Raw genomic sequence first — 22,661 nt, forward strand, 5'->3', positions numbered from 1 at the left:
TCTGCAAATTCTTTTAATTTTTTTGGCTTCACCATTCTGAAGCAAGAGGAACATAGATCGTCAACAAGGAAATGTATGGCCACTTTATTCTAGGTGTGGCTTTCTCCAAGGAGGACATAGTCTGAGTGCCCCCTGTGGCCTCAGGATGTGTGCTCAGGCAATGCCCATCCCTCTTCCTCCTGATAAAGCCTGGAGGAACTGTACTAGAACTCAACACAATGTTCTGGGCTCCTTTGATAAAGCCCTTCCTCACCCTACCCCTCAGAGGTATAGAGGGCAGTTCAAGGCCTGTCCCCATTGTCTTTCACCTTCCTTTGCCTTATCTTGCCCAAAAGAAACATCTTCTGCACCATCTACTTTTTTTTCTTCCTCATTTCTGGTTTCCACTTTTCCAGTTATAGTTATGTGGCTTCCCTGGTGGCTCAGAGGTTAAAGCGTCTGCCTGCAATGCAGGAGACCTGGGTTCGATCCCTGGGTCAGGAAGATCCCCTGGAGAAGGCAATGGCAACCCACTCCAGGATTCTTGCCTGGAGCATCCCATGGACAGAGGAGCCTGGTAGGCTACAGTCCACGGGGTCGCAAAGAGTCGGACATGACTGACCGACTTCACTTTCACTTTCACTTTTCCGGAGTAATAGGAGTGATGAAAAAAGGAGGAAATGATGATTCAAATAAAAAGGGTCAAATATGGTATAAATTTGATATCACCCAGGACACTAATTGGCAAATTTTATGGGCCAAATTTGGCCCTGCCTAATGGGGCTTCCCTGGTGGCTCAGTGGGTAAAGAATCCTGTAATGCAGGAGACCCCAGCTCAACTCCTGGTTTGGGAAGATCCCTTGGAGAAGGGAAAGGCTACACACTCCATATTCTGGCCTGGAGAATTGCATGGATTGTATAGTCCATAGGGTCACAAAGAGTTGGACATGACTGAGCAACTTTCACAAAAGATTTTATGAATAGTTTTCTTAGAGCTCAAGCCACACCCATTTGTTTATATATTGCTCATGGCTGCTTTCATGACACAGCGGCAGAACTGAGTAGTTGAGGCAGAGACCGCATGGCTCATGTGGAGCTGGAAACGTTTACCATCTGGCCCTTTACAGAAGAAGTTTGCCAGCTTCTCCACCAGAGCATAGCAGTAAAGAAGATGGCCCTTGAATCAGGCCACACAGGGACAGATCCTGCCTTTCTTTCTTCCTAGCCATTTGCCTTGAGCAGATTACTTAACCTCTCTGCCCCTCAGGTTATTTATCTGTAAAGGAGAATAAGGATTAAACACTGTCTTAGTCAACTGCTATAACAAAGCAAAAACAACACCCAGTTGTGGGTGTGACTGGTGATAGAAGCAAGGTCCCATGCTGTAAAGAGCAATATTGCATAGGAACCTGGAATATTAGGTCCGTGAATCAAGGCAAATTGGAAGTGGTCAAACAGGAGACGGCAAGAGTGAACGTCGACATTTTAGGAATCAATGAACTAAAATGGACTGGAATGGGTAAATTTAACTCAGGTGGCCATTGTATCTACTACTGTGGGCAAGAATCCCTTGGAAGAAATGGAGTAGCCATCATAGTCACCAAAATGCAGTACTTGGATGCAGTCTCAAAAATGACAGAAAGATCTCTGTTTGTTTCCAAGGAAAACCATTCAATATCATGGTAATCTAAGTCTGTGCCCTGACCAGTAATTCTGAAGAAGCTGAAATTGAAAGGTTCTATGAAAACCTACAAGACCTTTTAGAACTAAAACCCAAAAAAGATGTCCTTTTCATTATAGGGGACTGGAATGCAAAAGTAGGAAGTCAAGAAACACCTAGAATAACAGGCAAATTTGGCCTTGGAGTACAGAATGAAGCAGAGCAAAGGCTAAAAGAATTTTGCCAAGTGAATGCACTGGTCATAGCAAACACCCTCTTCCAACAACACAAGAGAAGACTCTACACATGGACATCACCAGATGGTCAACACTGAAATCAGACTGATTATATTCTTTGCAGCCAAAGATGGAGAAGCTCTATACAGTCAGCAAAAACAAGACCAGGAGCTGACTATGGCTCAGATCATGAACTCCTTATTGCCAAATTCAGACTTACTTGAAGAAAGTAGGGAAAACCACTAGACCATTCAAGTATGACCTAAATCAAATCCCTTATTATTATACAGTGGAAGTGAGAAATAGATTTAAGGGACTAGATCTGATAGACAGAGTGCCTGATGAACTATGGATGGAGGTTCATAACATTGTACAGGAAACAGGGATCAAGACCATCCCCAAGAAAAAGAAATGCAAAAAAGCAAAACGGCTGTCTGGGGAGGGCTTACAAATAGCTGTGAAAAGAAGAGAAGCGAAAAGCAAAAGAGAAAAGGAAAGATACACCCATTTGAATGCACAGTTCCAAAAAATGGCAAGGAGAGATAAGAAAGCTTTCCTCAGTGATCAGTGCAAAGAAATAGAGGAAAACAGAATGGGAAAGACTAGAGATCTCTTCAAAACAATTAGAGATACCAAGGGAACATTTCATGCAAAAATGGGTTCAATAAAGGACAGAAATGGTATGGACCTAACAGAAGCAGAAGATATTAAGAAGAGGTGGCAAGAATACACAGAAGAACTGTACAAAAAAGATCTTCACGACCCAGATAATCAATAAAGCAGAAATAGTGTGATCACTCACCTAGAGTCTAGACATCCTGGAATGTGAAGTCAAGTGGGCCTTAGGAAACATTGCTACAAACAAAGCTAGTGGAGGTGATGGAATTCCAGTTGAGCTACTTCAAATCGTAAAAGATGATGCTGTGAAAGTGCTGCACTCAATATGCCAGCAAATTTGGAACTCAGCAGTGGCCACAGAACTGGAAAAGGTCAGTTTTCATTCCAATCCCAAAGAAAAGCAATGCCAAAGAATGCTCAAACTACCACACAGTTGCACTCATCTCACACGCTAGTAAAGTAATGCTCAAAATTCTCCAAGCCAGGCTTCAGCAATACATGAATTGTGAACTTCCAGATGTTCAGGCTGGTTTTAGAAAAGGCAAAGGAACCAGAGATCAAATTGCCAACATCTGCTGGATCATGGAAAAAGCAAGAGAGTTCCAGAAAAACATCTATTTCTGCTTTATTGACTAACGCCAAAGCCTTTGACTGTGTGGATCACAATAAACTGTGGAAAATTCTGAAAGAGACGGGAATACCAGACCACCTAACCTGCCTCTTGAGAAACCTATATGCAGGTCAGGAAGCAACAGTTAGAACTGGACATGGAACAACAGACTGGTTCCAAATAGGAAAAGGAGTACATCAAGGCTGTATATTGTCACCCTGCGTATTTAACTTATATGCAGAATATATCATGAGAAATGCTGGGCTGGATGAAGCACAAGCTGAAATCAAGATTACCAGGAGAAATATCAATAACCTCAGATATGCAGATGATACCACCCTTATGGCAGAAAGCAAAGAACTAAAGAGCCTCTTGATGAAAGTGAAAGAGGAGAGTGAAAAAATTGGCTTAAAACTCAACATTCAGAAAATGAAGATCATGGCATCTGGTCCCATCACTTCATGGCCAATAGATGGGAAAACAGTGGAAACAGTGATAGACTTTAATTTTGGGGGGCTCCAAAATCACGGCAGATGGTGACTGCAGCCATAAAATTAAAAGATGCTTACTCCTTGGAAGGAAACTTATGGCCAACCTAGACAGCATATTAAAAAGCAGTGCATTACTTTGTCAACAAAGGTCCTTCTAGTCAAGGCTGTGGTTCTTCCAGTAGTCATGTATGGATGTGAGAGTGGGACTGTGAAGAAAGCTGAGTGCCGAAGAATTGATGTTTTTGAACTGTGGTGTTGGAGAAGACTCTTGAGAGTCCCTTGGACTGCAAGGAGATCCAATCAGTCCATCCTAAAGGAAATCAGTCCTGAATATCCATTGGAAAGACTGAGGTTGAAGCTGAAACTCCGATACTTTGGCCACCTGATGCAAAGAACTGACTCATTTGAAAAGACCCTGATGCTGGGGAAGATTGAAGGCGGGAGGAGAAAGGGATGACAGAGGATGAGATGATTGAATGGCATCACTGACTCAGTGAACGTGAGTTTGAATGAACTCCAGGAGTTGGTGATGGACAGGGAGGCCTGGCATGCTGTAGTAGTCCATGGGGTCGCAAAGAGTCGGTCACAACTGAGCTACTGAACTGAACTGATTGTTAGCTAATCAGAGATCACCTAGGGAACTTCTTCATAGTTTTTCATATTTTCATATTTTCAGTCTGTTTGAACTCAAAGGGTACACAGTAGAAATGAATTAGTCCTACAAAATCAAAAAAGAGGCCCTGAAGATTATCATGTTTACAGAAGTTAGAGAAAGATGAATATCATGAGATCACTTATGTGTGGAATCTTAAATAATGATACAAATGAACTTGTTTAAAAAACAGACATAGACAACAAATTTGTGGTTTAGTAGTGGTAGTGTTCGGAGAAGGCAATGGCACCCCACTCCAGTACTCTTGCCTGGAAATTCCATGGATGGAGGAGCCTGGTGGGCTGCAGTCCATGGGGTTGCTGAGAGTTGGACACGACTCAGTGACTTCACTTTCACTTTTCACTCTCATTCATTGGAAAAGGAAATGGCCACCCACTCCAGTGTTCTTGCCTGGAGAATCCCAGGGACGGCGGAGCCTGGTGGGCTGCCATCTACGGGGTCGCACAGAGTCAGACATGACTGAAGCGACTTAGCAGCAGCAGCAGCAGCAGTGGTAGTGTTAGTCATTCAGTTGTGTCCTTCTCTTCTCTGTGACCTCCTCTGCGACCCCATGGACTGTAGCCCTCCAGGCTCCTCTGTCCATGGGATTCTCCAGGCAAGAATACTGGAGTGGATTGCCATTCCCTTCTCCAGATGATTTTCCCAACCCAGAGATAGAACCTAGGTCTCCTGCATTATAGGCAGATTCTTTACCATTTGAGCTACAGGGAATACCTTTACAGGGGAGGGCGGGGGGAATAAATTAGATGTTTAGGATTAACATATATTTATTACTGTATATAAAATAGATAAGCAACAAGGATCTATTGTATAGCCCAGGGAACTATACTCAATGTCTTGTAATAACCTATTATGAAAAATAATCTGAAAAATATGTATGTATGACTGAATCACTTTCCTATATACCTAAAACTAATACAGCGTTGTAAACTATACTTCCATAAAAAAGGTTACAATGTTTTTAATTAAAAATTGAATAGAAAAAAGAATATTTTCTTATTTCATGCCAAAATTGGTTTATATACTTCTCTCCTCTTTTCCAGTTGTTTTTAGAGTTTCAGTTTTCAGGTTTTGATTGACAAAGCCCTGTGTGATTTTTCCTGGATTTCTGAAATTTTTATGTTAAGTTTTTTTTTAAGGTGCTTTTAAATTTGTAAATGCTTGGCCTAAATTTGTTCAGGATCCAGGCATATGGGTGTGCCAGGAGTGCACAAATCGAAAGGGTTGCCTTTCTGAATGCCCAGGGAAAAGGGCAGTCCCCAGGAGCAAAGACTGTCATGGGTTTTCGTAGATTTTGCAAGCGTCCGAAGAATAGCTGTCTTCTACTAAGCAGATATTTTCATTGGTTCTTAGTGATTACCTTTTTTTCTTTTTGGCCAGAGCAAAACAACACTTAAGGGTCTTTGAATCGTCTAAACTTTTCCAGTCTCCTTTTCACAATCTCAGAGTGTACTTTGCTTATGGCTTTTCCTGTTTCTAAAATCCAAACCTTCTTCCCTTTGTTTCACAGTAATATTAGACACATGAGGAAACAGCTTGATCAACTGGGCCTGTGTTTCAGCTGGGACAGGGTAAGTCACCGCTCTCCCAGAAGGTCTTTATTTCGACCGCAGTCCTGAGCAAACAGGGGACTGTGCTCGTTTACTTTCTCTTCCTTCTCTTCTCGTCGAGAGGAGGGAAAGGGGGGTGGCAGAAAGCAGGCAGGGAGGATTGGCACGCCACAGATGAAGAAATATCCTCAGTGGATAATTGGTCTGAAGACAAGTAATTTTCTGAGGGATTAAGCTAAGAGAGTTAACTTCTTATTTCACGTCGCAGTTGGCTGTGATTTATGTATGTGGAAAAAGCTCTGCACAAGGATTGCGCCTATTGTCAACAGTAGTTTAAAAAGACTATTGAAATCTATGTAAGTGATTAAATATCAACCCATGTGGTCCCTTTAGGTGATTAGGTATAGGTCGATGGATCATTTATCTCTTTTGTCCCACTTGGAATTGAGGTTCATGATAAATAGCCTTTTAGTATAAAGTGCTTTCAAACTGTGTATTAAACCCCTGGAGAATTCCAGGTGGGGGAGGAGGTCAGTGAAGACCACTTGGGTGTTAGGAACACCCAGGCTAAATGCGGCTGAACCCTTCAAAGCAGTGGCCAGTAATTAGCCTCCAATTAAAATAAATTAATTAATTTTAAAAAAAGATGTAAAAGAAAAAAAAAGAAAGCAGTGGCCAAAGACCCCTGGATAGACACTGATGTGCGGCTTGTTAGGTAAGGTGGACTCCTGCTCATCCTCTCCACGAACCAATGCTGTGATCACTTTTAGCATCCTATTTACTTCACAAAATGCTTTTCCTTGCTGGGTCTGTCAAGTTCGAGTTCATATCCTTTTTACTCAATGAGAAGCACCTGGGAAAAACTGAAATATGATCGTCTTCTCCTCCCCCACGATTTTTTAAAGATTGCAATTTGATGAGTACAGTGAAAAAGAGTGAAAATCAAACACATTTAAACAGTCCCGGCTTTTGTCTTTATTTTTTTTTCAGCTTCTTTAGGTGAGTTCATGGGCTGAATTAAGTTCTTATTGCAGCACTGATGCCATTTCTATCACTAACTTGCGAGGTCACCAGGGTTTTGTTTGGTGGAGGTGTGAAAAAGTCCTGAGGAGCCAGTGGGGAAGTGCTGGTAGAGAATGAAACGTATTCACTGTGGAGAGAACTGAGCAATGCCCTGAGCTCTCCAGAGACGCGTCGGTAGATTCCTTGAGGGCAGAGATGGGCGTTTTAACCCTCTAGGATGAGAACTAGGCTAGTCCTTCACAGGAACAGCAACCATAAATGGTTCAAAAACTAATAGGTTGTTTTCCAGATTATCATAGATTAGAAAACACAGAAAAGTGTAAAGAAGAGCATGAGCCAGTGTGATTAATGCAACATCATTGTGTGGCTCCTCGTAGCCTTTTATTCTGGAATTATAAATATCTGTGTAATTTGCTTTTGCAAAATAGAATTCATAAATCATGTTTTTTATTTTGCTTTTCTTTTTAAACCTGCTGTTCATGAACATGTTTCTAGTTTATTAAAGAGTCTTTGGGAAAAGTGACTTTTTATCACTATATACTTTTCCATCTTATGAATATATCATAATTTATGTAACCTACCCCTTGTGTGTGTACTCAATCATGTCCGACCCCTGGCAACCCCATAGACTATAGCCCTCCAGGCTCCTCTGTCCATGGGATTTCCTAGGCAAGAATATTCAAGTGAATTGGCATTTCCTACTCCAGAGTATCTTCCCGACCCAGGGATTGAACCTACGTCTCCTGCATTGGCAGGTGGATTATCATACATTTAGATAGATTCTAATGTTTGTCTTTATAAGTACAAGTTCTCAATCTCTCTTGTAAAAATCTGAAGGCCAGAAAGCTCTAAAAGTGGAACGTTTTTTCATAATTGATTTGACTGCAAAACCTGACCTAAACTGATGTTTATCTCACTTAAAATGAATATCCATGTATGTTTTACTCTAGGAATAGTACTGTATTGATTACCAGGTGCTCTCCCAGACATAGTTAGGTAAATATACTGTTGTCTCTTAATATCCAGAAAGTCCCTAGTTTTGAAGCACAGTTTGACCACAAGCATTTCAGATAAGGGATTTTGAGCCTGGAAGTGCAGAGATGTAGATGAATATCACCACTCCTGCTATCGCTGTCTAATCGTTACTGAACAATTCCCGTGGGCCAGGCACCCATAATTCTCCCTTGAGATCTCTAGAAAGCTCTAAAATGCAGACACTTCTGGTGACAGCGTTTTACTGCCGGTCACCCAAGCGGCAGGGCTGGGCACGTCCTCTGGCTAATTTATGACTGATGTGTTCACCCCCCGACACTTGGAGCAGATACCTTAGTGCACATATTTTGTTTCCTTAGTATGACTCCTCAAAAAATCCATGGACAAGTTTAAAGCTTATGGTACTTGAATTTAAAGATAGTTAAAGGTATAATTTGCTTATGTTACTTTGCTGTTGCCAAATTATCCTCCATAAAGGTCATACATATTTACCCTCCCAAGTTATTAGTTATTTTCATCTGTACTTTTATTACTAGTGATAGTGAGTTTTTTCGTGCTTTTAATGAATGTTTGAATTGGGGGAGGCGGGTGTGGGAATGATCTAACCATGTCTTTTGTCTGTACAGGTAGATGGTGTTTGTCCTTCTCCTAGTGATTTTTATTTTGTTACAAATATTTTCCCTCAATTTATCATTTGCCTTGCATGCTTCCCAGGTGGTGCTAGCGGTAAAGAACCTGCCTGCCGATGCTGAAGACTTAAGAGGCATGGGTTCAGTCCCTGGGTTGGGAAGATCCCCTGGAGGAGGGCATGGCAACACAATGCAGTATTCTTGCCTGGAGAATCCCGTGGACAGAGGAGCCTGGCAGGCTGCAAGTCCATAATGTCACGAAGAGTCGAACTAGACTGAGGCGACTTAGCACGCGTGGGATTATTGTTAGCACACAAATATTTTCTTGGAAAGGCCTTTCAGACAGATAAATATATTTATATCTCAATTAATTTTTAACTTTTGCACTTAACTGGAATTGAGCTAAGAAATTCCTACTTTTTCTGAATAACCAGTTGTTTCTTTTATCTTCAAAGTCTTTTCCTCACTGATTTGAAAGGCTACCTTCATTATGGTCATGATCTTTTACACTATTATTATACACTTAGGTTCTGTTTCTGTTCATTTGATCCATTGATTACTATGTCATTACTAAACTATTTTTAGTTACAGTTGCTTTATAATTGGCTTTACTATCTGGTAACAGAGGTTTTTCCTTATTGTCTGATTTTGACAGTGCTATTCCTCCTATCTTGTGTTTTTGTTTCCTTGGTGTATTCTGCCCATTTAAAAGCATTTTTATCCTTTAGTTGTTGAATTCTTTTGATGTACCACTTATGTATACAGCTCATTTAAAAAATTAAAAGATGGACAAAGCATATGAGAGAAACCATCTTTTGGCTAATCTAGAGTCTTTAACAGTGAAGTGTAAGCTATTTATTTTTTATTTATTTTTGTAACTAGTATATCAATTCTTTATTCTTCTAAAACGTCTTTTTTTTTTTAATGTGTTTAGCAATATCAACATAAAAAATAGAACAGTATGTATGTTTTTGCTTCCTATGTAAGGTAAGGAGATTAGCTGGTAGATACACTTTCCATTTTCTAAATCTGTTTTCCAGAGGCTTTTGGGGTATATTCTGAGATTTGGGGCCTAATTTCTTCTTGTTGTAATTTTTCTTATCATGTATCACTTCTTAACATAGAAACGTAGATCTTTGCTTTTGGTTTTAAAATCGTATCCATAACAATTACTGAAACTGAATGACCCTCAGCTAGCTTCAGTGCTCATCGGTAGACCTTACAGAGCATGATTGCCCATTTGAAAAATCTAGATTTGTGAAAAAATGTTTAAATGTTTTAGCTCTTGCTTTGAGTCTTCTGATATTGCATGCTGTTTTCATAACAGAGAATGACTTTTCATTGCTTTCACCTATGAGCAGCAACTTATTGGGGGTATATATCATTCTTTTTTCTTTCAAATTTCTTTAGTAGACCTTGATCCTTGATCTACTGTCTTAAAAATTATAGACTCACAGGAAGTTGCCAAGATAGTATAGAGAGATCCTATGAACCCTGCACCAGCTTTTCCCAATGATATCACTTTACACAACTACAGTGTAATATCAAAACCAAGAAATTAACATTGGCATAATGCTATTAACTAGAGTACAAATCTTATTCAGACTTCACCAGTTTTTATATGTACACACAGTGTGTGTACCTGTGTATGTATGTATGAGGAGGAGGAATTCTGTGCAGTTTTATCACGTGTCGATTTATGGAACCACTACCATCTGCCCATCGTCTGCTGATAGAGAAATCTAAGGCCAGCCCAGATCATCTCTTTGTAATATAGTGATCTTCCTGCTCTCGTTTTGGTGCCATTCGACTCCTTTTGTCCCTGCCTTTGCCAGAGACAATTTTTTAAAACTTTCCTCGGGGTGTATCTTCCGTCCTTTCACTTCTAATTCACCTGTTGCTTAGTGCCCACTTTTGATCTGCGGTATGAGTCTTGCCTTCTGGCAGCTTTCTAGACTCTTTCTCAAGAACACCAACTCAGTGTGTGCTCTGTTCACTGTCTGCCATCCTTTTCCCCCTCTCCCTCATGATTTTGGTCCCTTTGTTCTCCTCTACCTTTTGGGAGCACGTCTCCTGTTTGCTTTCCACATCACTGATTCAGTTCCTATTGAATCAGGGCTGCTTTGTGTGGTTTCTAATGCCAATAATAATTCTGCTATTGTATTTTTAGATTAATTCTCAGTTTTCCTCATCTCATTTAGTTCCTGTTCTCTTTCTCAAGACGCTTGGCCAGATACATTTCTTTTCTTCCTATTTTGCTATCTTATCTCATTTCATAGACCACGTATGTTCAGAAAATTTCTTGAGAATACAAAGTGATGCTCTTGAAAATTTATCTTTTGCTTCTTGTAATAAACCTTTTCACAAGTTTGAAATGCTGGACTCTCCTTGTTTGTTTCAGAGTCTTTTCTTGGATCCCTTGTGGATTTTTCCGCCTGTTTCCTGAGTGAGGTGGACTTGTGTATCAGTTCAGGGGTTCCATCAGCCTGAAGGGAGCAGAGTGGAAGCTCTGGTCATTCTCTCTGCCTCCTTCATTTCTGTCGGGGCTCAGGGGACCTGTAGCTCCCGGGACGTCTTTCTCTTTGCTCTGATCTTTACCTGAGTGTGAGCTGCAGTCACAGGTGCCCGTGAGCATGACAGCTTCACCCACTTCCGAGGCCCTGCAGCCTGGGTGTCCAGTCTGTGGGCTTTCCATCTGCTCCAGAGCCCATTCTCCCCTCTGGACTCACCCTTTCAAGTTAGGGGTGCCAGAGCCCTGCTTCTCAAGAACCCAGTCTGTCTTTAAGAGGGGAAGGTGCTCTTTGGTGCACGGTGTTTGTCTTCAACTTAATCCCTCGGCCGAACTTCCTTGATGTTTCTGGGATGTCAGTGGCACCTCTGTTATTTCCTGTACTGTGCAGTTCCTTCAGCCTCCATCTTTATATTCTCCTGATCATTTTTTAAAATAAACACGTTTTTCTGTCTTTATTTGTGTTTGGCTGTGCTGGGTCTTCGTTGCTGTGCAGACTTTTTGTCTACTTGCAGTGAGAGGGGGCTACTCATTGTGGTGGTGCAGAGGCTTCTTGTTGGGATGGCTTCTCTTGCTGCGGAGCATGGACGTCAGTAGTTGTGACTCCCAGGCTCTGGAACACAGACTCAGTAGTTGTGCCACACGGGCCTTGTTGCTCTGAGACCTGTGGGATCTTCTGACCTAGGAACTGAACTGTGTCTCCTGCATTGGCAGGCAGATTCTTTACCACTGAGCCACCAGGGAAATCCCCCCTAAATGGTCATTTTAATGGGAGTAATGGAAACAACTTTAGGTACATGTGTCCTTTTTCTTTTTTTTAGCCTATTTATTTTTAAAAAATGCAACAAAGGTGAATATTTTTCATGATAAAAGGTACAATTCACAAAGAAGATAGACATTGTAAACCATTAGGACACGTAACAACAAAGAAACAAAGATACATAAAGCAAAAATCAGAAGAAATATAAGGAAAAAGAAAAAAAATTTATAATCATAGTGAGACATACTAACTTTTCTCTGAGAATCTTTTAGATACATGCATTCTTGATACCCTTTTTCCCAGAAATCCACCAGTGCTTTCTAATGAAACCTTTACATTCTGATGGATCATACAGAGCCGCAGAGTGAGGAGGTAGAGGAAGAGTTTATTTATAATTGGTGGGGTAGATCTGTGCCCTGTGCAAATAACAACCCTAATGTCTCATAAAAACTGGGCACTTAAGTAGGTGGCATGTATGGACGTCGGAGTTGGACTATAGAGAAAGCTGAGCACTGAAGAATTGATGCTTTTGAACGTGGTGTTGGAGAAGACTCTTGAGAGTCCCTTGGACTGCAAGGAGATCCAACCAGTCCATCCTAAAGGAGATCAGTCCTGGGTGTTCATTGGAAGGACTGATGTTAAAGCTGAAACTCCAATATTTTGGCCACCTGATGCGAACAGTTGACTCATTTGAAAAGACCCTGATGCTGGGAAAGATTGAGGGCAAGAGGAGGAGGGGAAGGCAAAGGATGAGATGGCTGGATGGCATCACCGACTCAATGAACATGAGTTTATGTAAACTCCAGGAGCTGGTGATGGACAGGGAGGCCTGGCATGCTGCGGTTCATGGGGTTGCAAAGAGTCGGACACGACTGAGCGACTGAACTGAACTAAGTAGATGGCTAGTTGACAGTCAACAGAATATTTTAAAAATCAGATGGCTCAGAAACCTCCTCTTCCTCCCCCAGGTGGGGAAAACCTGGGTCATGGTCTCATCCTTCCTCCCTCTGCCTGGATGGGGAATCCCTGTAGGAATGGTCCAGCTCTGGAGCTGCCTTCTCCTCTTTCTTACAGCAAATGCTTAATTCTCTGAATTAAAAGAAAAAAAAGAATACATTTCTGGGATTAATACTTTTCTGGTGAGCCAGAACAATAATCACATGGTGCATTTTAGCTCAGCACTGTGTTTCACTGTATCAGATGTTATTCCCCATACAGCTTCTATCATCTTGATTTGGAAAGGAAGAAACTGAAAGCCGAATTTGAATAGCTAAACATCTCCTACGGGAAGAGGAAAGAGGCGATAAAATTCCAAACCATGCAGTGAGAGAGATCAGACACGTTTTTGTGTGTGTGGAGCACGCACTTTGTGGACTCATCGGCAGCCTTTCTGGAGAAGGTGTGGCCTGCGTTCTGTTTTCACGGCTTCCGGTTGTGGCCTTGGTGATCGTGCAGTGGTGCTCGGGATGGCCCCGTGAGTTCCTTGGGATGTGACATTAGCTTCTACGCTGTGGGGTTTGGCTCACTGAGGCACGCCCGTCTCTGACTTTGACCCTGTGCCTTCCCACCAGTGCTCTGGTGCCTGAAGCTGGTTCTGAACCAGGCCTTAGCTGTGTTTTGATTGGATTAGGCTCTGGGGCCTGATTTTTAGCAGGAATCATCTGGATAATCATTTGGGGAGCAGTTCCTAGGAGTTCCCTTCAAAACCAGCATATGAAGAGAGAGAGAAAAAAAAAGTCCCAACCAGATAGGACTCAAAGTAATGCCTGTGGAACCTGTGAGAGCAGAGCTTTATTAACTCGTTGTTTATAGTGTTTGCTGAGCAATCCCCAAACACTCATCCATCAACATAACATCAAAACAAAATGGAAACACAGGACTGGGCATCAGTGATGTTTGGATTAACTTGTCTCCTTTACTGGAGTAATCAAGAATTGACTCTTTGCAGAGTTTCCTTACTGTGGAGATTTTAACGAGCTTTTATTTTACGAGCAGTCATTTTCATTGGATTTTAATTTCATGTACTTATTTTTGGCTGTGCTGGGTCTTCATTGCTTCGAGGGCTCTTCTCTAGTTGTGGCGAGTGGGGGCTGCCCTTGTTGCGGTAAGCAAGCTTCTCGCCGCGGCGACTTCCATTTCAGGGCACGGGCGCGAGGGTGGTCGGGCTCGGTAGTTGCAGCTCCCGGGCTGTGGCGCACAGGCTCAGTAGTCGTGGCGCACAGGCTTAGTTGCTCTGCAGCCTGTGGGATCTTCCTGGGTTACGGATGGAACCCGCGGCTCCTGCAGTGGCAGGCAGACTCCTCACCGCTGAGCCACCAGGGAAGCCCCATCTGTCACTGAATGTCAGGTTCCTGGGTTTGGTTTCTTTCCTTGCTTCTACGTTCCGTCTCCCATACACGTCGGTGCCTGGTAATAAGGCCGGTGGGTTTGCCCAGCAGCACCGTTGGAATCAGGGATTACTGCCCCCAGGCACTGACATGAGTTCAAAATGGGGCCCCTCGCACTGCCAGGTTCCCTGAAGGTAATGTTGGCCAAGACGGAGTGTGGTTATCCCTGGGTGGTGGAACAGACACGTCAGAAGTGGCTCTATCAGAATTTTCATTGGGACTGGCTTTTCTGACCTTGGTGTTTTCCAAGTTCTATCCATTCCTGCTGCCCAGCCTCCATAAATTCTGCTGAGGCGCTCACGGCATCTTCACCGTGCACCTGCGTCTCGTGCTTCTGTTTCTCTCTCTTTCTCTCTTCCTCCCCTTGCCTTGTCCTCTTTCTATTCCTTGCCCTCATCCATTTTCCTTGATTTACTTGCCTTCCTTTTCCTCTTGTCTTCTCTCTCCTGCCTTTTGTTTTTATAAATAATTTTATTATTATGAAAAACTTGTAACCTACACTAAAAGTGAGAATACCATAGATAACCCCCAAAGACTCGTCACCCATTGTCAACAGCTGCTGCTACTTGACCAGTCTTATTTTATCTATACCCCTCTGCTCTGCATTATTTTGCCACAAGCCCCAGACATCGCATAACCTCACCTGAAAAGAGTCATTATCTATCACTAGAAGATGAAGGCTCTGTCTTTCCTTCTCCCTCCCTTCGTTCCTTCTTCACGCTCCCATTATCACACCTACAACAATTAACAGTAATGCCGTAAAATCAGGGAATGCCAGACATTTTGCAGGTTTCCCTGGTTGTCATGTCAGTACTTCTTTCTACCGGGGTTTGTTTGCACTTCTACTGGCCTTTGTTTAGCCTTTTCTTCCCCACCCTCCTGTCATTATCATGGTTTGGAACCAGTACTGTCTTTTCATCCAAAACACACAAGCTCTTTGGACCATAGCCGCATGAGTTCATTTTCAAAGACAGCATGCTTTGTATGATTACAGAGTGAAAACTATTACTGCCTCAAGGCCCTGACTACCTTGGAATTTGATGTACAGAGAGGACTAGACATTTGACAGGAGGGATTAAACTCCAGGAAAGAAAGAGGCTTCTAGGATAATAGAAAGATACATTTTTAACAGTTTTTATTTTAAAAAGAATTTAAAGAGTAGCTTAAAACAAAAAGAACTTAGGGCAAGTGATCACCTGAAAGCCTGGCTGGGAAGATGCCAGTTGTGAAAGCTCAGGGCTCTGGTTGCCTTGACAACGTGCAGCCGGGCCTCGGAGCGTTCAACTCTCTGAGTCCTCCTTCAGGTCGTTCCAGAAGGGAAGCCATTTGTCCGGTAGAGCTCTGGCTCCGGATCACTTGCTCTCCCTCAAAATCAAAAAATTAACCTTCTTCCAAATGTTCTTCTGTTACCGGGAGGGAAGAGGCAATACCTTTGTTTTACCTGAGATGAACTGGCGGTTTGTCTCGAGTGCTTTCGTTTCGGGGAAGCTTGGTGCTGATGCATAAGGGTTAGTGTTCAGAATTGTCGCCGTGTCTCATCACCAATACCTCACACACGTGTAGCCAACCCCACGCACTGCTGTGCCAGCTCAGTACTTGCCAGCCTAAAACATGGTAGGAAAAGCTTTTGGTTGCTTCAGCCAGGATAGCGTTCTTGGACTCCTCAGCCCTAACTGAAAAGGAGATGTCCTGGGGCAACAGGGAATAGTTTGTTTTATCCTCATGCCCATTTGTGGTCAGGAGCCCTATGAAGGATGCACGCTCTGGCTCATGGAATAGAATTTCCCAATTGAATGCTTGTTAAATGCTTCTTGGAGATCGGATCTTGGACACTTATCCCAGAGGCCTGGGCTTTGGTGATGGGCCTTGCTGTTCACACAGGGTGGGCATGATCTGTTACCCTCTGAGCCTCAGGTTCTTATGGTTGTTAAAGAGATTAGCTCACTCCTCAAATAGTTTAGAAAATAAGAGTGCAAAGCCTCTTCCCCATGGCTGAATCAGATTTACAGGTCAGTTTTGCATGATAGCCAGTACAACTTTTGACCGGACGGGTGCCTGTAAGTGTACAACATGAGATGCTCTACGCACACTGGGAGGCAGTATCCACAAGGCCTTGATGATAATGTTATTACTCCATGAAAATAACGAGGTTAATTTATGTGTGTGCTTTGACCAGTGGTTCTCTAACATTGGCAAGCTTCAGAATTACCAAGAGGGCTTGTTAAAGCCCAGATTTCTGGGTCCCACCCTGACGCAGTATGTCTGTGGTTTTGTTTTTCTGTTCGGAAAAACAGGACCTTAGGAATGATCATACTCCCAAACCTTATTAGGAATCACAATAAGACCTACCATTAGTTTTTTCTGACATGTGGTAGAGCATAAATGAATAATAAAAACACAATGTTTTTAAAAAATAGGTAACGTTTTTGCAAATATAAGATTATTTTTATAACATTTCTTTGTGAAATGTTAGACATGGATAGACTAGAGCATAAGGCATGTACATAAAGCTTAACACCTTATCAGAAATGCAACCAAGCACCACCTAGGTTGAGAAAGGAAACTTGGCAGCACCCAGCAGCTCTCCGGGGGCCCTTTCCCAGTCGCAGCTCCGTCTCTCCCCACTGCCAGCATCGCGGGGAGCTGCTGCTCCGACATTTACGGCCATCCCTGGCTTCTTTCCAGCTTCACCACCCACCAGAGTTTCTCACAGTTGCGTAAATGGACTCACCTATATGTGTTCTTTTGTGTCTAGCTTCTTAAACTCAACACTTTTAAACTTTTTCTAGAGGAAAACCACACTCCTGTGCGTCCCCCACACTCTCAGTACTCTGCGACCCCAGCCTCACGTCTGACGCCAGATGTGTGTCCTCTGACGTAACTCAGTTCTGATACTGTCTGCGTGAAGACGGCGTCCAGCCCCACAGGTTACACGCTTAGCCCTGCGGGCCAGTCCCCCTGCCCTCACTTCCTATTCCACTCACAAGTCCAGGTTGTTACCTCGGCTTCTGACCAGCTGACTCTAAGTCAGAGGTTTCCACAACCCCTCCTTGATTAATTTGCTAGCAAGAGTTCACGAATTTCACAGAATTCAGGAAGGCAGTCTGCTACTTGGTACCAACTTATTACCAAGGGCATCAAGATGAACAGCCAGATGAAGAAGTACATAGGATGGGGCCCAGGAGGGTCTCAAGCGCAGAGTCTTCTGTCCCAGTGCGTGTTGGTGCTGGGCCTTGCCAAAGTGGACCTTGGGTGGGTGCCAACTGGGATGCCCACTGCATGTCCCAGTGACCATGCAGGCCACCTTCCTGCATGTCACCATCCCGGAGGCTCATCAGACCTTCCTGTTTCCGAGTGTTTATGGAGCAAGAATGAGCTCCCTGACTCTCTGTTTGAACTCCTCTGACACTGGCCCATCAGAGAGACGGAGGGCCACCTCATTACTGCTGGCTGGGGTCGAAGTCCAGACTCCCTTCCCCCACCCCTGTAGTCTCCACTAACACTGCCAAGGTTTTTTTTTTCTCCCCCCATATTAACTTGGATTTTGTTTTTATTTAAGTTGATTTACAATGTTGTGTTAGTTTCTGTTGACAGAGAAGTGATTCAATTATATATATATGTATATGTATATATATGCCTTCTCCTTTTATATATATTCTCTTCCATTATGGTTTATCATAGGATACTGAATGTAGTTTCTTTGTGCTATGCAGTAGGACCTTGTTATTTCTCTGTCCTGTATATAAAAGCTTGGTATCCAGCAGGAGTAGGAGAGCCCGATTTTCCACTCCACCTCCGCGGACACCGCCCTGATGCAGAGAGACTGGGCTCCCTTGTTCTTGTCCCCCCAGGCTTGTAAGTCTAGTCCCTCTACTAACCATTTCCTGGTGGGGATAGGGCTGTCATTTTTTTCCTGTGGTGTTGAGTAGGATGGAGCAGTAATTGTCTAAATTTTCTCTCTTGTTAGGCTGTCCCTTTCATGGTACTTTGGCTAAAGGAAACGGGCTTTCCTTTCTTCTTTTTTATTTTTATTTTTTGTCTGTACTCCTCAGCATTTCTGGATTACTGGCTTCATTAGCTCCAATTCTGGGACTTATGAGGCATAAAGAAAATCTGTGAAACTCACCACTGTGTCATTCTTCAGGTGCTGAGGTCTCTAATTAGCCTACCTTCTCTTCTCAATGTATCTAAGTCTGTGTTTGCTTCATACATACATACACACACACACACAACGTTCAAGGTTTGCAGCTGTACTTAGTGGAAAGAACAGGAAGAGGGCATCTGTTCCATCTTCCCAGAAGAAGATGGCATATATAGTTTTAAATCCCCCCCTTCTTCCTGTGAGATTCTAATCTGCCCTTCCCTGCCCCTCGTCCTTCCCTTAAACATCACTGGGCTACATCACATATGACATCTTTGAGGCTGTGATGGGTTTCCACTACTCGTTGCTTACAGAGCTCGCAAGCAGCAGAACAGCTCATCTTGGACACCGCTGTCACTGTTTTGCATCCAAGGAATTGATGAATTGATATTTCCTCTTCATCTGGACCTATGCCCATCTCTAACAAATAGCCTTCTCATTATTCAGGAAACCTAGAGAACTCACTTCTCAAAAACATCTTTCAGAGGACGCTGCCCTGTTGATCCTGAAATTTTCAAGTGTATTGCAGATTAAATTAATGTTCTTTTCCTCCCAGGAAAAATGAAACAATGATAGAGAGCTAGTTTGGTATGAATAGTTGAAATACTGGCTTCTGCCCAAGTAGACTGATAACAAATTACAACTCACACCCATTCATCTCATCTGTAGTTAATGGAGGGTTTTCCATTCCCAGCTGTCTAGATAGAAAAGCTGTCCCTGTTGTCTGACTGCCTTGATGAAATTCTTGTCAGCTGGCAAAGAACAGTTACCAAGCAATTAGGCAAATTGTTGCTTCTTGTCCAATTATGGGTAGTTTACAGAAACTTGTGCCATTTGTAGCAGGAGACAGCTTTCAGGTTACCATAAAAATGACAATGCTCAAAAAATAATGGCCAGGAAAATAGCAAAAGAGGAGCCTACTGGTCAGCCTGCTTTCAGTTCAGAAAGACAGTGTGAGCTGCCTTCAAAGCTGCAAAGACCATGATTTCCTTTTCCTTAACGCTCCTTCTCTAAATTGGCTTCGAGAGCACGTAGAACGTGAACCTTTCAAATGAGGAAAATTCAGCTGTAGCCCTGGATTTGAAAAGCAAGACCTTTAGGGGTGAAATACTTGCTCTGTAAAAGCAGAGTGTCCAGCATTTGTCATTTTCAGTTTTCATCAAATGCTCATTTTCAGGCTAAAGTTAGTCCTGAAATGAAGAAACATAATTACATACAAATGAGTTCTTAGACAAATGTTAGGTTCATGATTAATTAATTACCCTAATATTAACACCTGTTCCCTCAGCTCTGCAAAAAAGGAGGAGAACTAGGAAGGTAAAGGAGGCCACAGGCAGAAACTCAGCCAGGATGGAATTGAACAGATGGTTGAAGGAAGAGGGATGAAAGGATGGGGCCGAGATGAGGGGGACAGCGAGGCTGAAGCAGCCTGGGGGGGGGCAGTCGTTGCTGTTCAGTCACTAAGTCGTGTCCGACTCTGCGACTCCGTGGACTGGAGCACACCAGGCTTCCCCATCCTTCACCGTCTCCCAGAGTTTGCTCAAACTCATGTCCGTTGAGTCGGTGATGCCATCCAGCCATCTCGTCCTCTGCCACCCTCTTCTCCTTTTACCTTCTCTTTCCCAGAGTCAGGATCTTTTCCAGTGGGTAGGGAGTAGCAGATAGTTTAGGGGGAGGAAGCCGTGGCCACGTGGTCTGGGACAGGGACCCCTGGCTGGGTCTGTGGGTGGCAAAGAGTTGTTGGGAGAGGTGTAAATGGAATGGAATAAAGCAGAGCCAGGAGAGGTGGGCGGAGAAGGCAATGGCACCCCACTCCAGTACTCTTGCCTGGAAAATCCCATGGACGGAGGAGCCTGGTGGGCTGTAATCCAGGGGGTCGCAGAGTCTGACACGACTGAGCGACTTAGCAGCAGCAGCAGCAGCAGGAGAGGTGGGGGAGAGGCCTCTGCTCTGGAATGCCTGTGGGGGGTGAGGGGGTGATGGATTGCCTCTTTTCTCTCAGAGACAAATGGGAATGAATGAGATAGGAACGGGAACAACAGTTCAGAGAAACTGCTTAAGGAAAGAGAAACTGTGAAAAGGTTTCATGTAGGTGGCTCGAATCTTCATATTCTCTGACCCAGGGCCCATATGCAGTCAGGACTCAATAAATGTCTGTGGCATAATTCAATCAGTGAGTGAGCAAAGAGAGCCCTGAGTTGGATGGAAATCCCCTTCTTTTTGTTCTCTAAACCTCCGTCTTCTATCACTATAGCCAGTTGTTGTTGTTAAGTCTCTCAGGATAAGGACAGGGTAATTGTAGACCCTTCATGAATGTTTTCTCCTTGATGGATTGAATGAGGGAGAAACACAGAATTCTGAACCAGTGTTATACCATGGAGCTGAGAAACTAATCTCAAGCGTGTCTCCTTTTGAAAAGCCATCATTTGTTTTTGATTTTGTAGAAGTCGCTAATGGAGATATATGTGGTTCTTCATTTGCCTTTAGAGGTTTGAAGTTTCTGCACACAGGTTCCTTAGAACACTCTGTTCAGTATGAATTGGAGTGACATTTCTCTTGTGAACCCATACTTGACAACATTTAATATGAGTAAGCCAGACTGGTTCCAAGAGAAAAAGACATTCTACTCTTTTAAAAACCTGTTACATTTAAGAAAACTTACAAGGGCTCTGTTTTCAAAGCTTTAATTTTTTTTCTCTCTCTTTTTTTTTTTACTCTGGTGACACTTGATGTCCTGAATTTTGATGTATTTGTTGCTTTAATGAAGATTTATTGAGCATCTGCCATGTATACCTACTGGGCCAGTGTTGGAAAGGCAGGCTAACCCTCTCCAGATTCCTGGATCCTTGTAGCAGTTACGCATCCCATTTTCCAGATGAGAAACGTGAGGCCCAGAGAGATGAGTTATTGTCCAGGGTCACTGGCGAGTCCACAGCAGACCCTCGGACTGAGTCCAGTGCTCCGACCCCAGTCTTCAGCATGCCTGTCCTTCACTCCTTCCATCCGCTGCCCTTCCCCTGCCAACAGCCTGTTTAGGAAGGTGGATAGAACTTGGGGATTTAAATAATAGAGCCAAGAAGTCTGTTGGGTCCTAAAAGATGGGGATATGCTTGGCGTGGAGCTCTAGGCCACTCTCTCATGCCCTTGTGGCCTGGGCAGCAGACGGATCTGCCCCCACCCCATGGGGAGGGGAGCTGGGTGGGCCCCTGGCGTCACGTTTGTCCTCTCATCGGTATGCTGTTTGCCAAGTACAGTACCGCTCTTGCTTGTTACTCACAGGCAGAGGTGTCTACCTGGCCCTTTACAGTCTTGTAACAGCAACTCAAGGCTGTATATTGTACCCTGCTTATTTAACTTATCTGCAGAGTACATCATGAGAAATGCTGGACTGGAATAAGCACAAGCTGGAATCAAGATTCCCGGGAGAAATATCAATAACCTCAGATATGTAGATGAAACCATCCTTATGGCAGAAAGTGAAGAGGAACTAAAAAGCCTCTTGATGAAAGTGAAAGAGGAGAGTGAAAAAGTTGGCTTAAAGCTCAACATTCAGAAAACGAAGATCATGGCATCTGGTCCCATCACTTCATGGCAAATAGATGGGGAAACAGTGGAAACAGTGGCAGAGTTTATTTTGGGGGGCTCCAAAATCACTGTAGATGGTGACTGCAGCCATGAAATTAAGATGCTTACTCCTTGGAAGGAAAGTTATGACCAACCTAGATAGCATATTGAAAAGCAGAGACATTACTTTGCCAAAGTAAAGGTCCTTCTAGTCAAGGCTATGGTTTTTCCAGTAGTCGTGTATGGATGTGAGAATTGGACTGTGAAGACAGCTGAGCGCCGAAGAATTGATGCTTTTGAACTGTGGTGTTAGAGAAGACTCTTGAGAGTCCCTTGGACTGCAAGGAGATCTAACCAGTCCATCCTAAAGAAGAGCAGTCCTGGGGGTTCATTGGAAGGACTGATGCTGAAGCTGAAACTCCAGTACTTTGGCCACCTGATGCAAAGAGTTGACTCATTGGAAGAGACCCTGATGCTGGGAGGGATTAGCGGCAGGAGGAGAAGGGGACAACAGAGGATGAGATGGCTGGATGGCATCACCGACTCAATGGATGTGAGTTTGAGTGAACTCCGGGAGTTGGTGAGGGACAGGGAGGCCTGGCGTGCTGCAATTCATGGGGTCTCAAAGAGTTGGACACGACTGAGCGACTGAACTGAACTGAACTGAACAGCAACTCAGAAAGTGAGTAGGCCTCTTCCCCAGGGATTGTGGACAGTGAGCCAGCCTCCCCCGTTATATTCCCTGATGGTTCTGCATTTAGGCCACATCCTTCCCTTTGGAGCCTGGGTTGTTGGAATTGGTCATATGGATACAGACCACGTTGTCTGGGGCCTTTGC

At 43.5% G+C, this 22,661-nt stretch overlaps 1 protein-coding gene across 1 annotated transcript in view; it reads left to right on the forward strand.

Moving 5' to 3' along the window:
* The window catches only part of LARS2 (leucyl-tRNA synthetase 2, mitochondrial), a 145,582-nt gene that overhangs the window by 26,907 nt on the left and 96,014 nt on the right, over nucleotides 1-22,661 (forward strand). Inside the window, exon 5 of the mRNA XM_052656498.1 lies at nucleotides 5,778-5,838. Coding sequence (XP_052512458.1) covers nucleotides 5,778-5,838 — 61 coding nt within the window. The remainder of the gene's footprint in view (nucleotides 1-5,777; nucleotides 5,839-22,661) is intronic.

Source organism: Budorcas taxicolor, chromosome 1 (genome assembly GCF_023091745.1).
Source record: "Budorcas taxicolor isolate Tak-1 chromosome 1, Takin1.1, whole genome shotgun sequence".
Classification (NCBI taxonomy): domain Eukaryota; kingdom Metazoa; phylum Chordata; class Mammalia; order Artiodactyla; family Bovidae; genus Budorcas; species Budorcas taxicolor.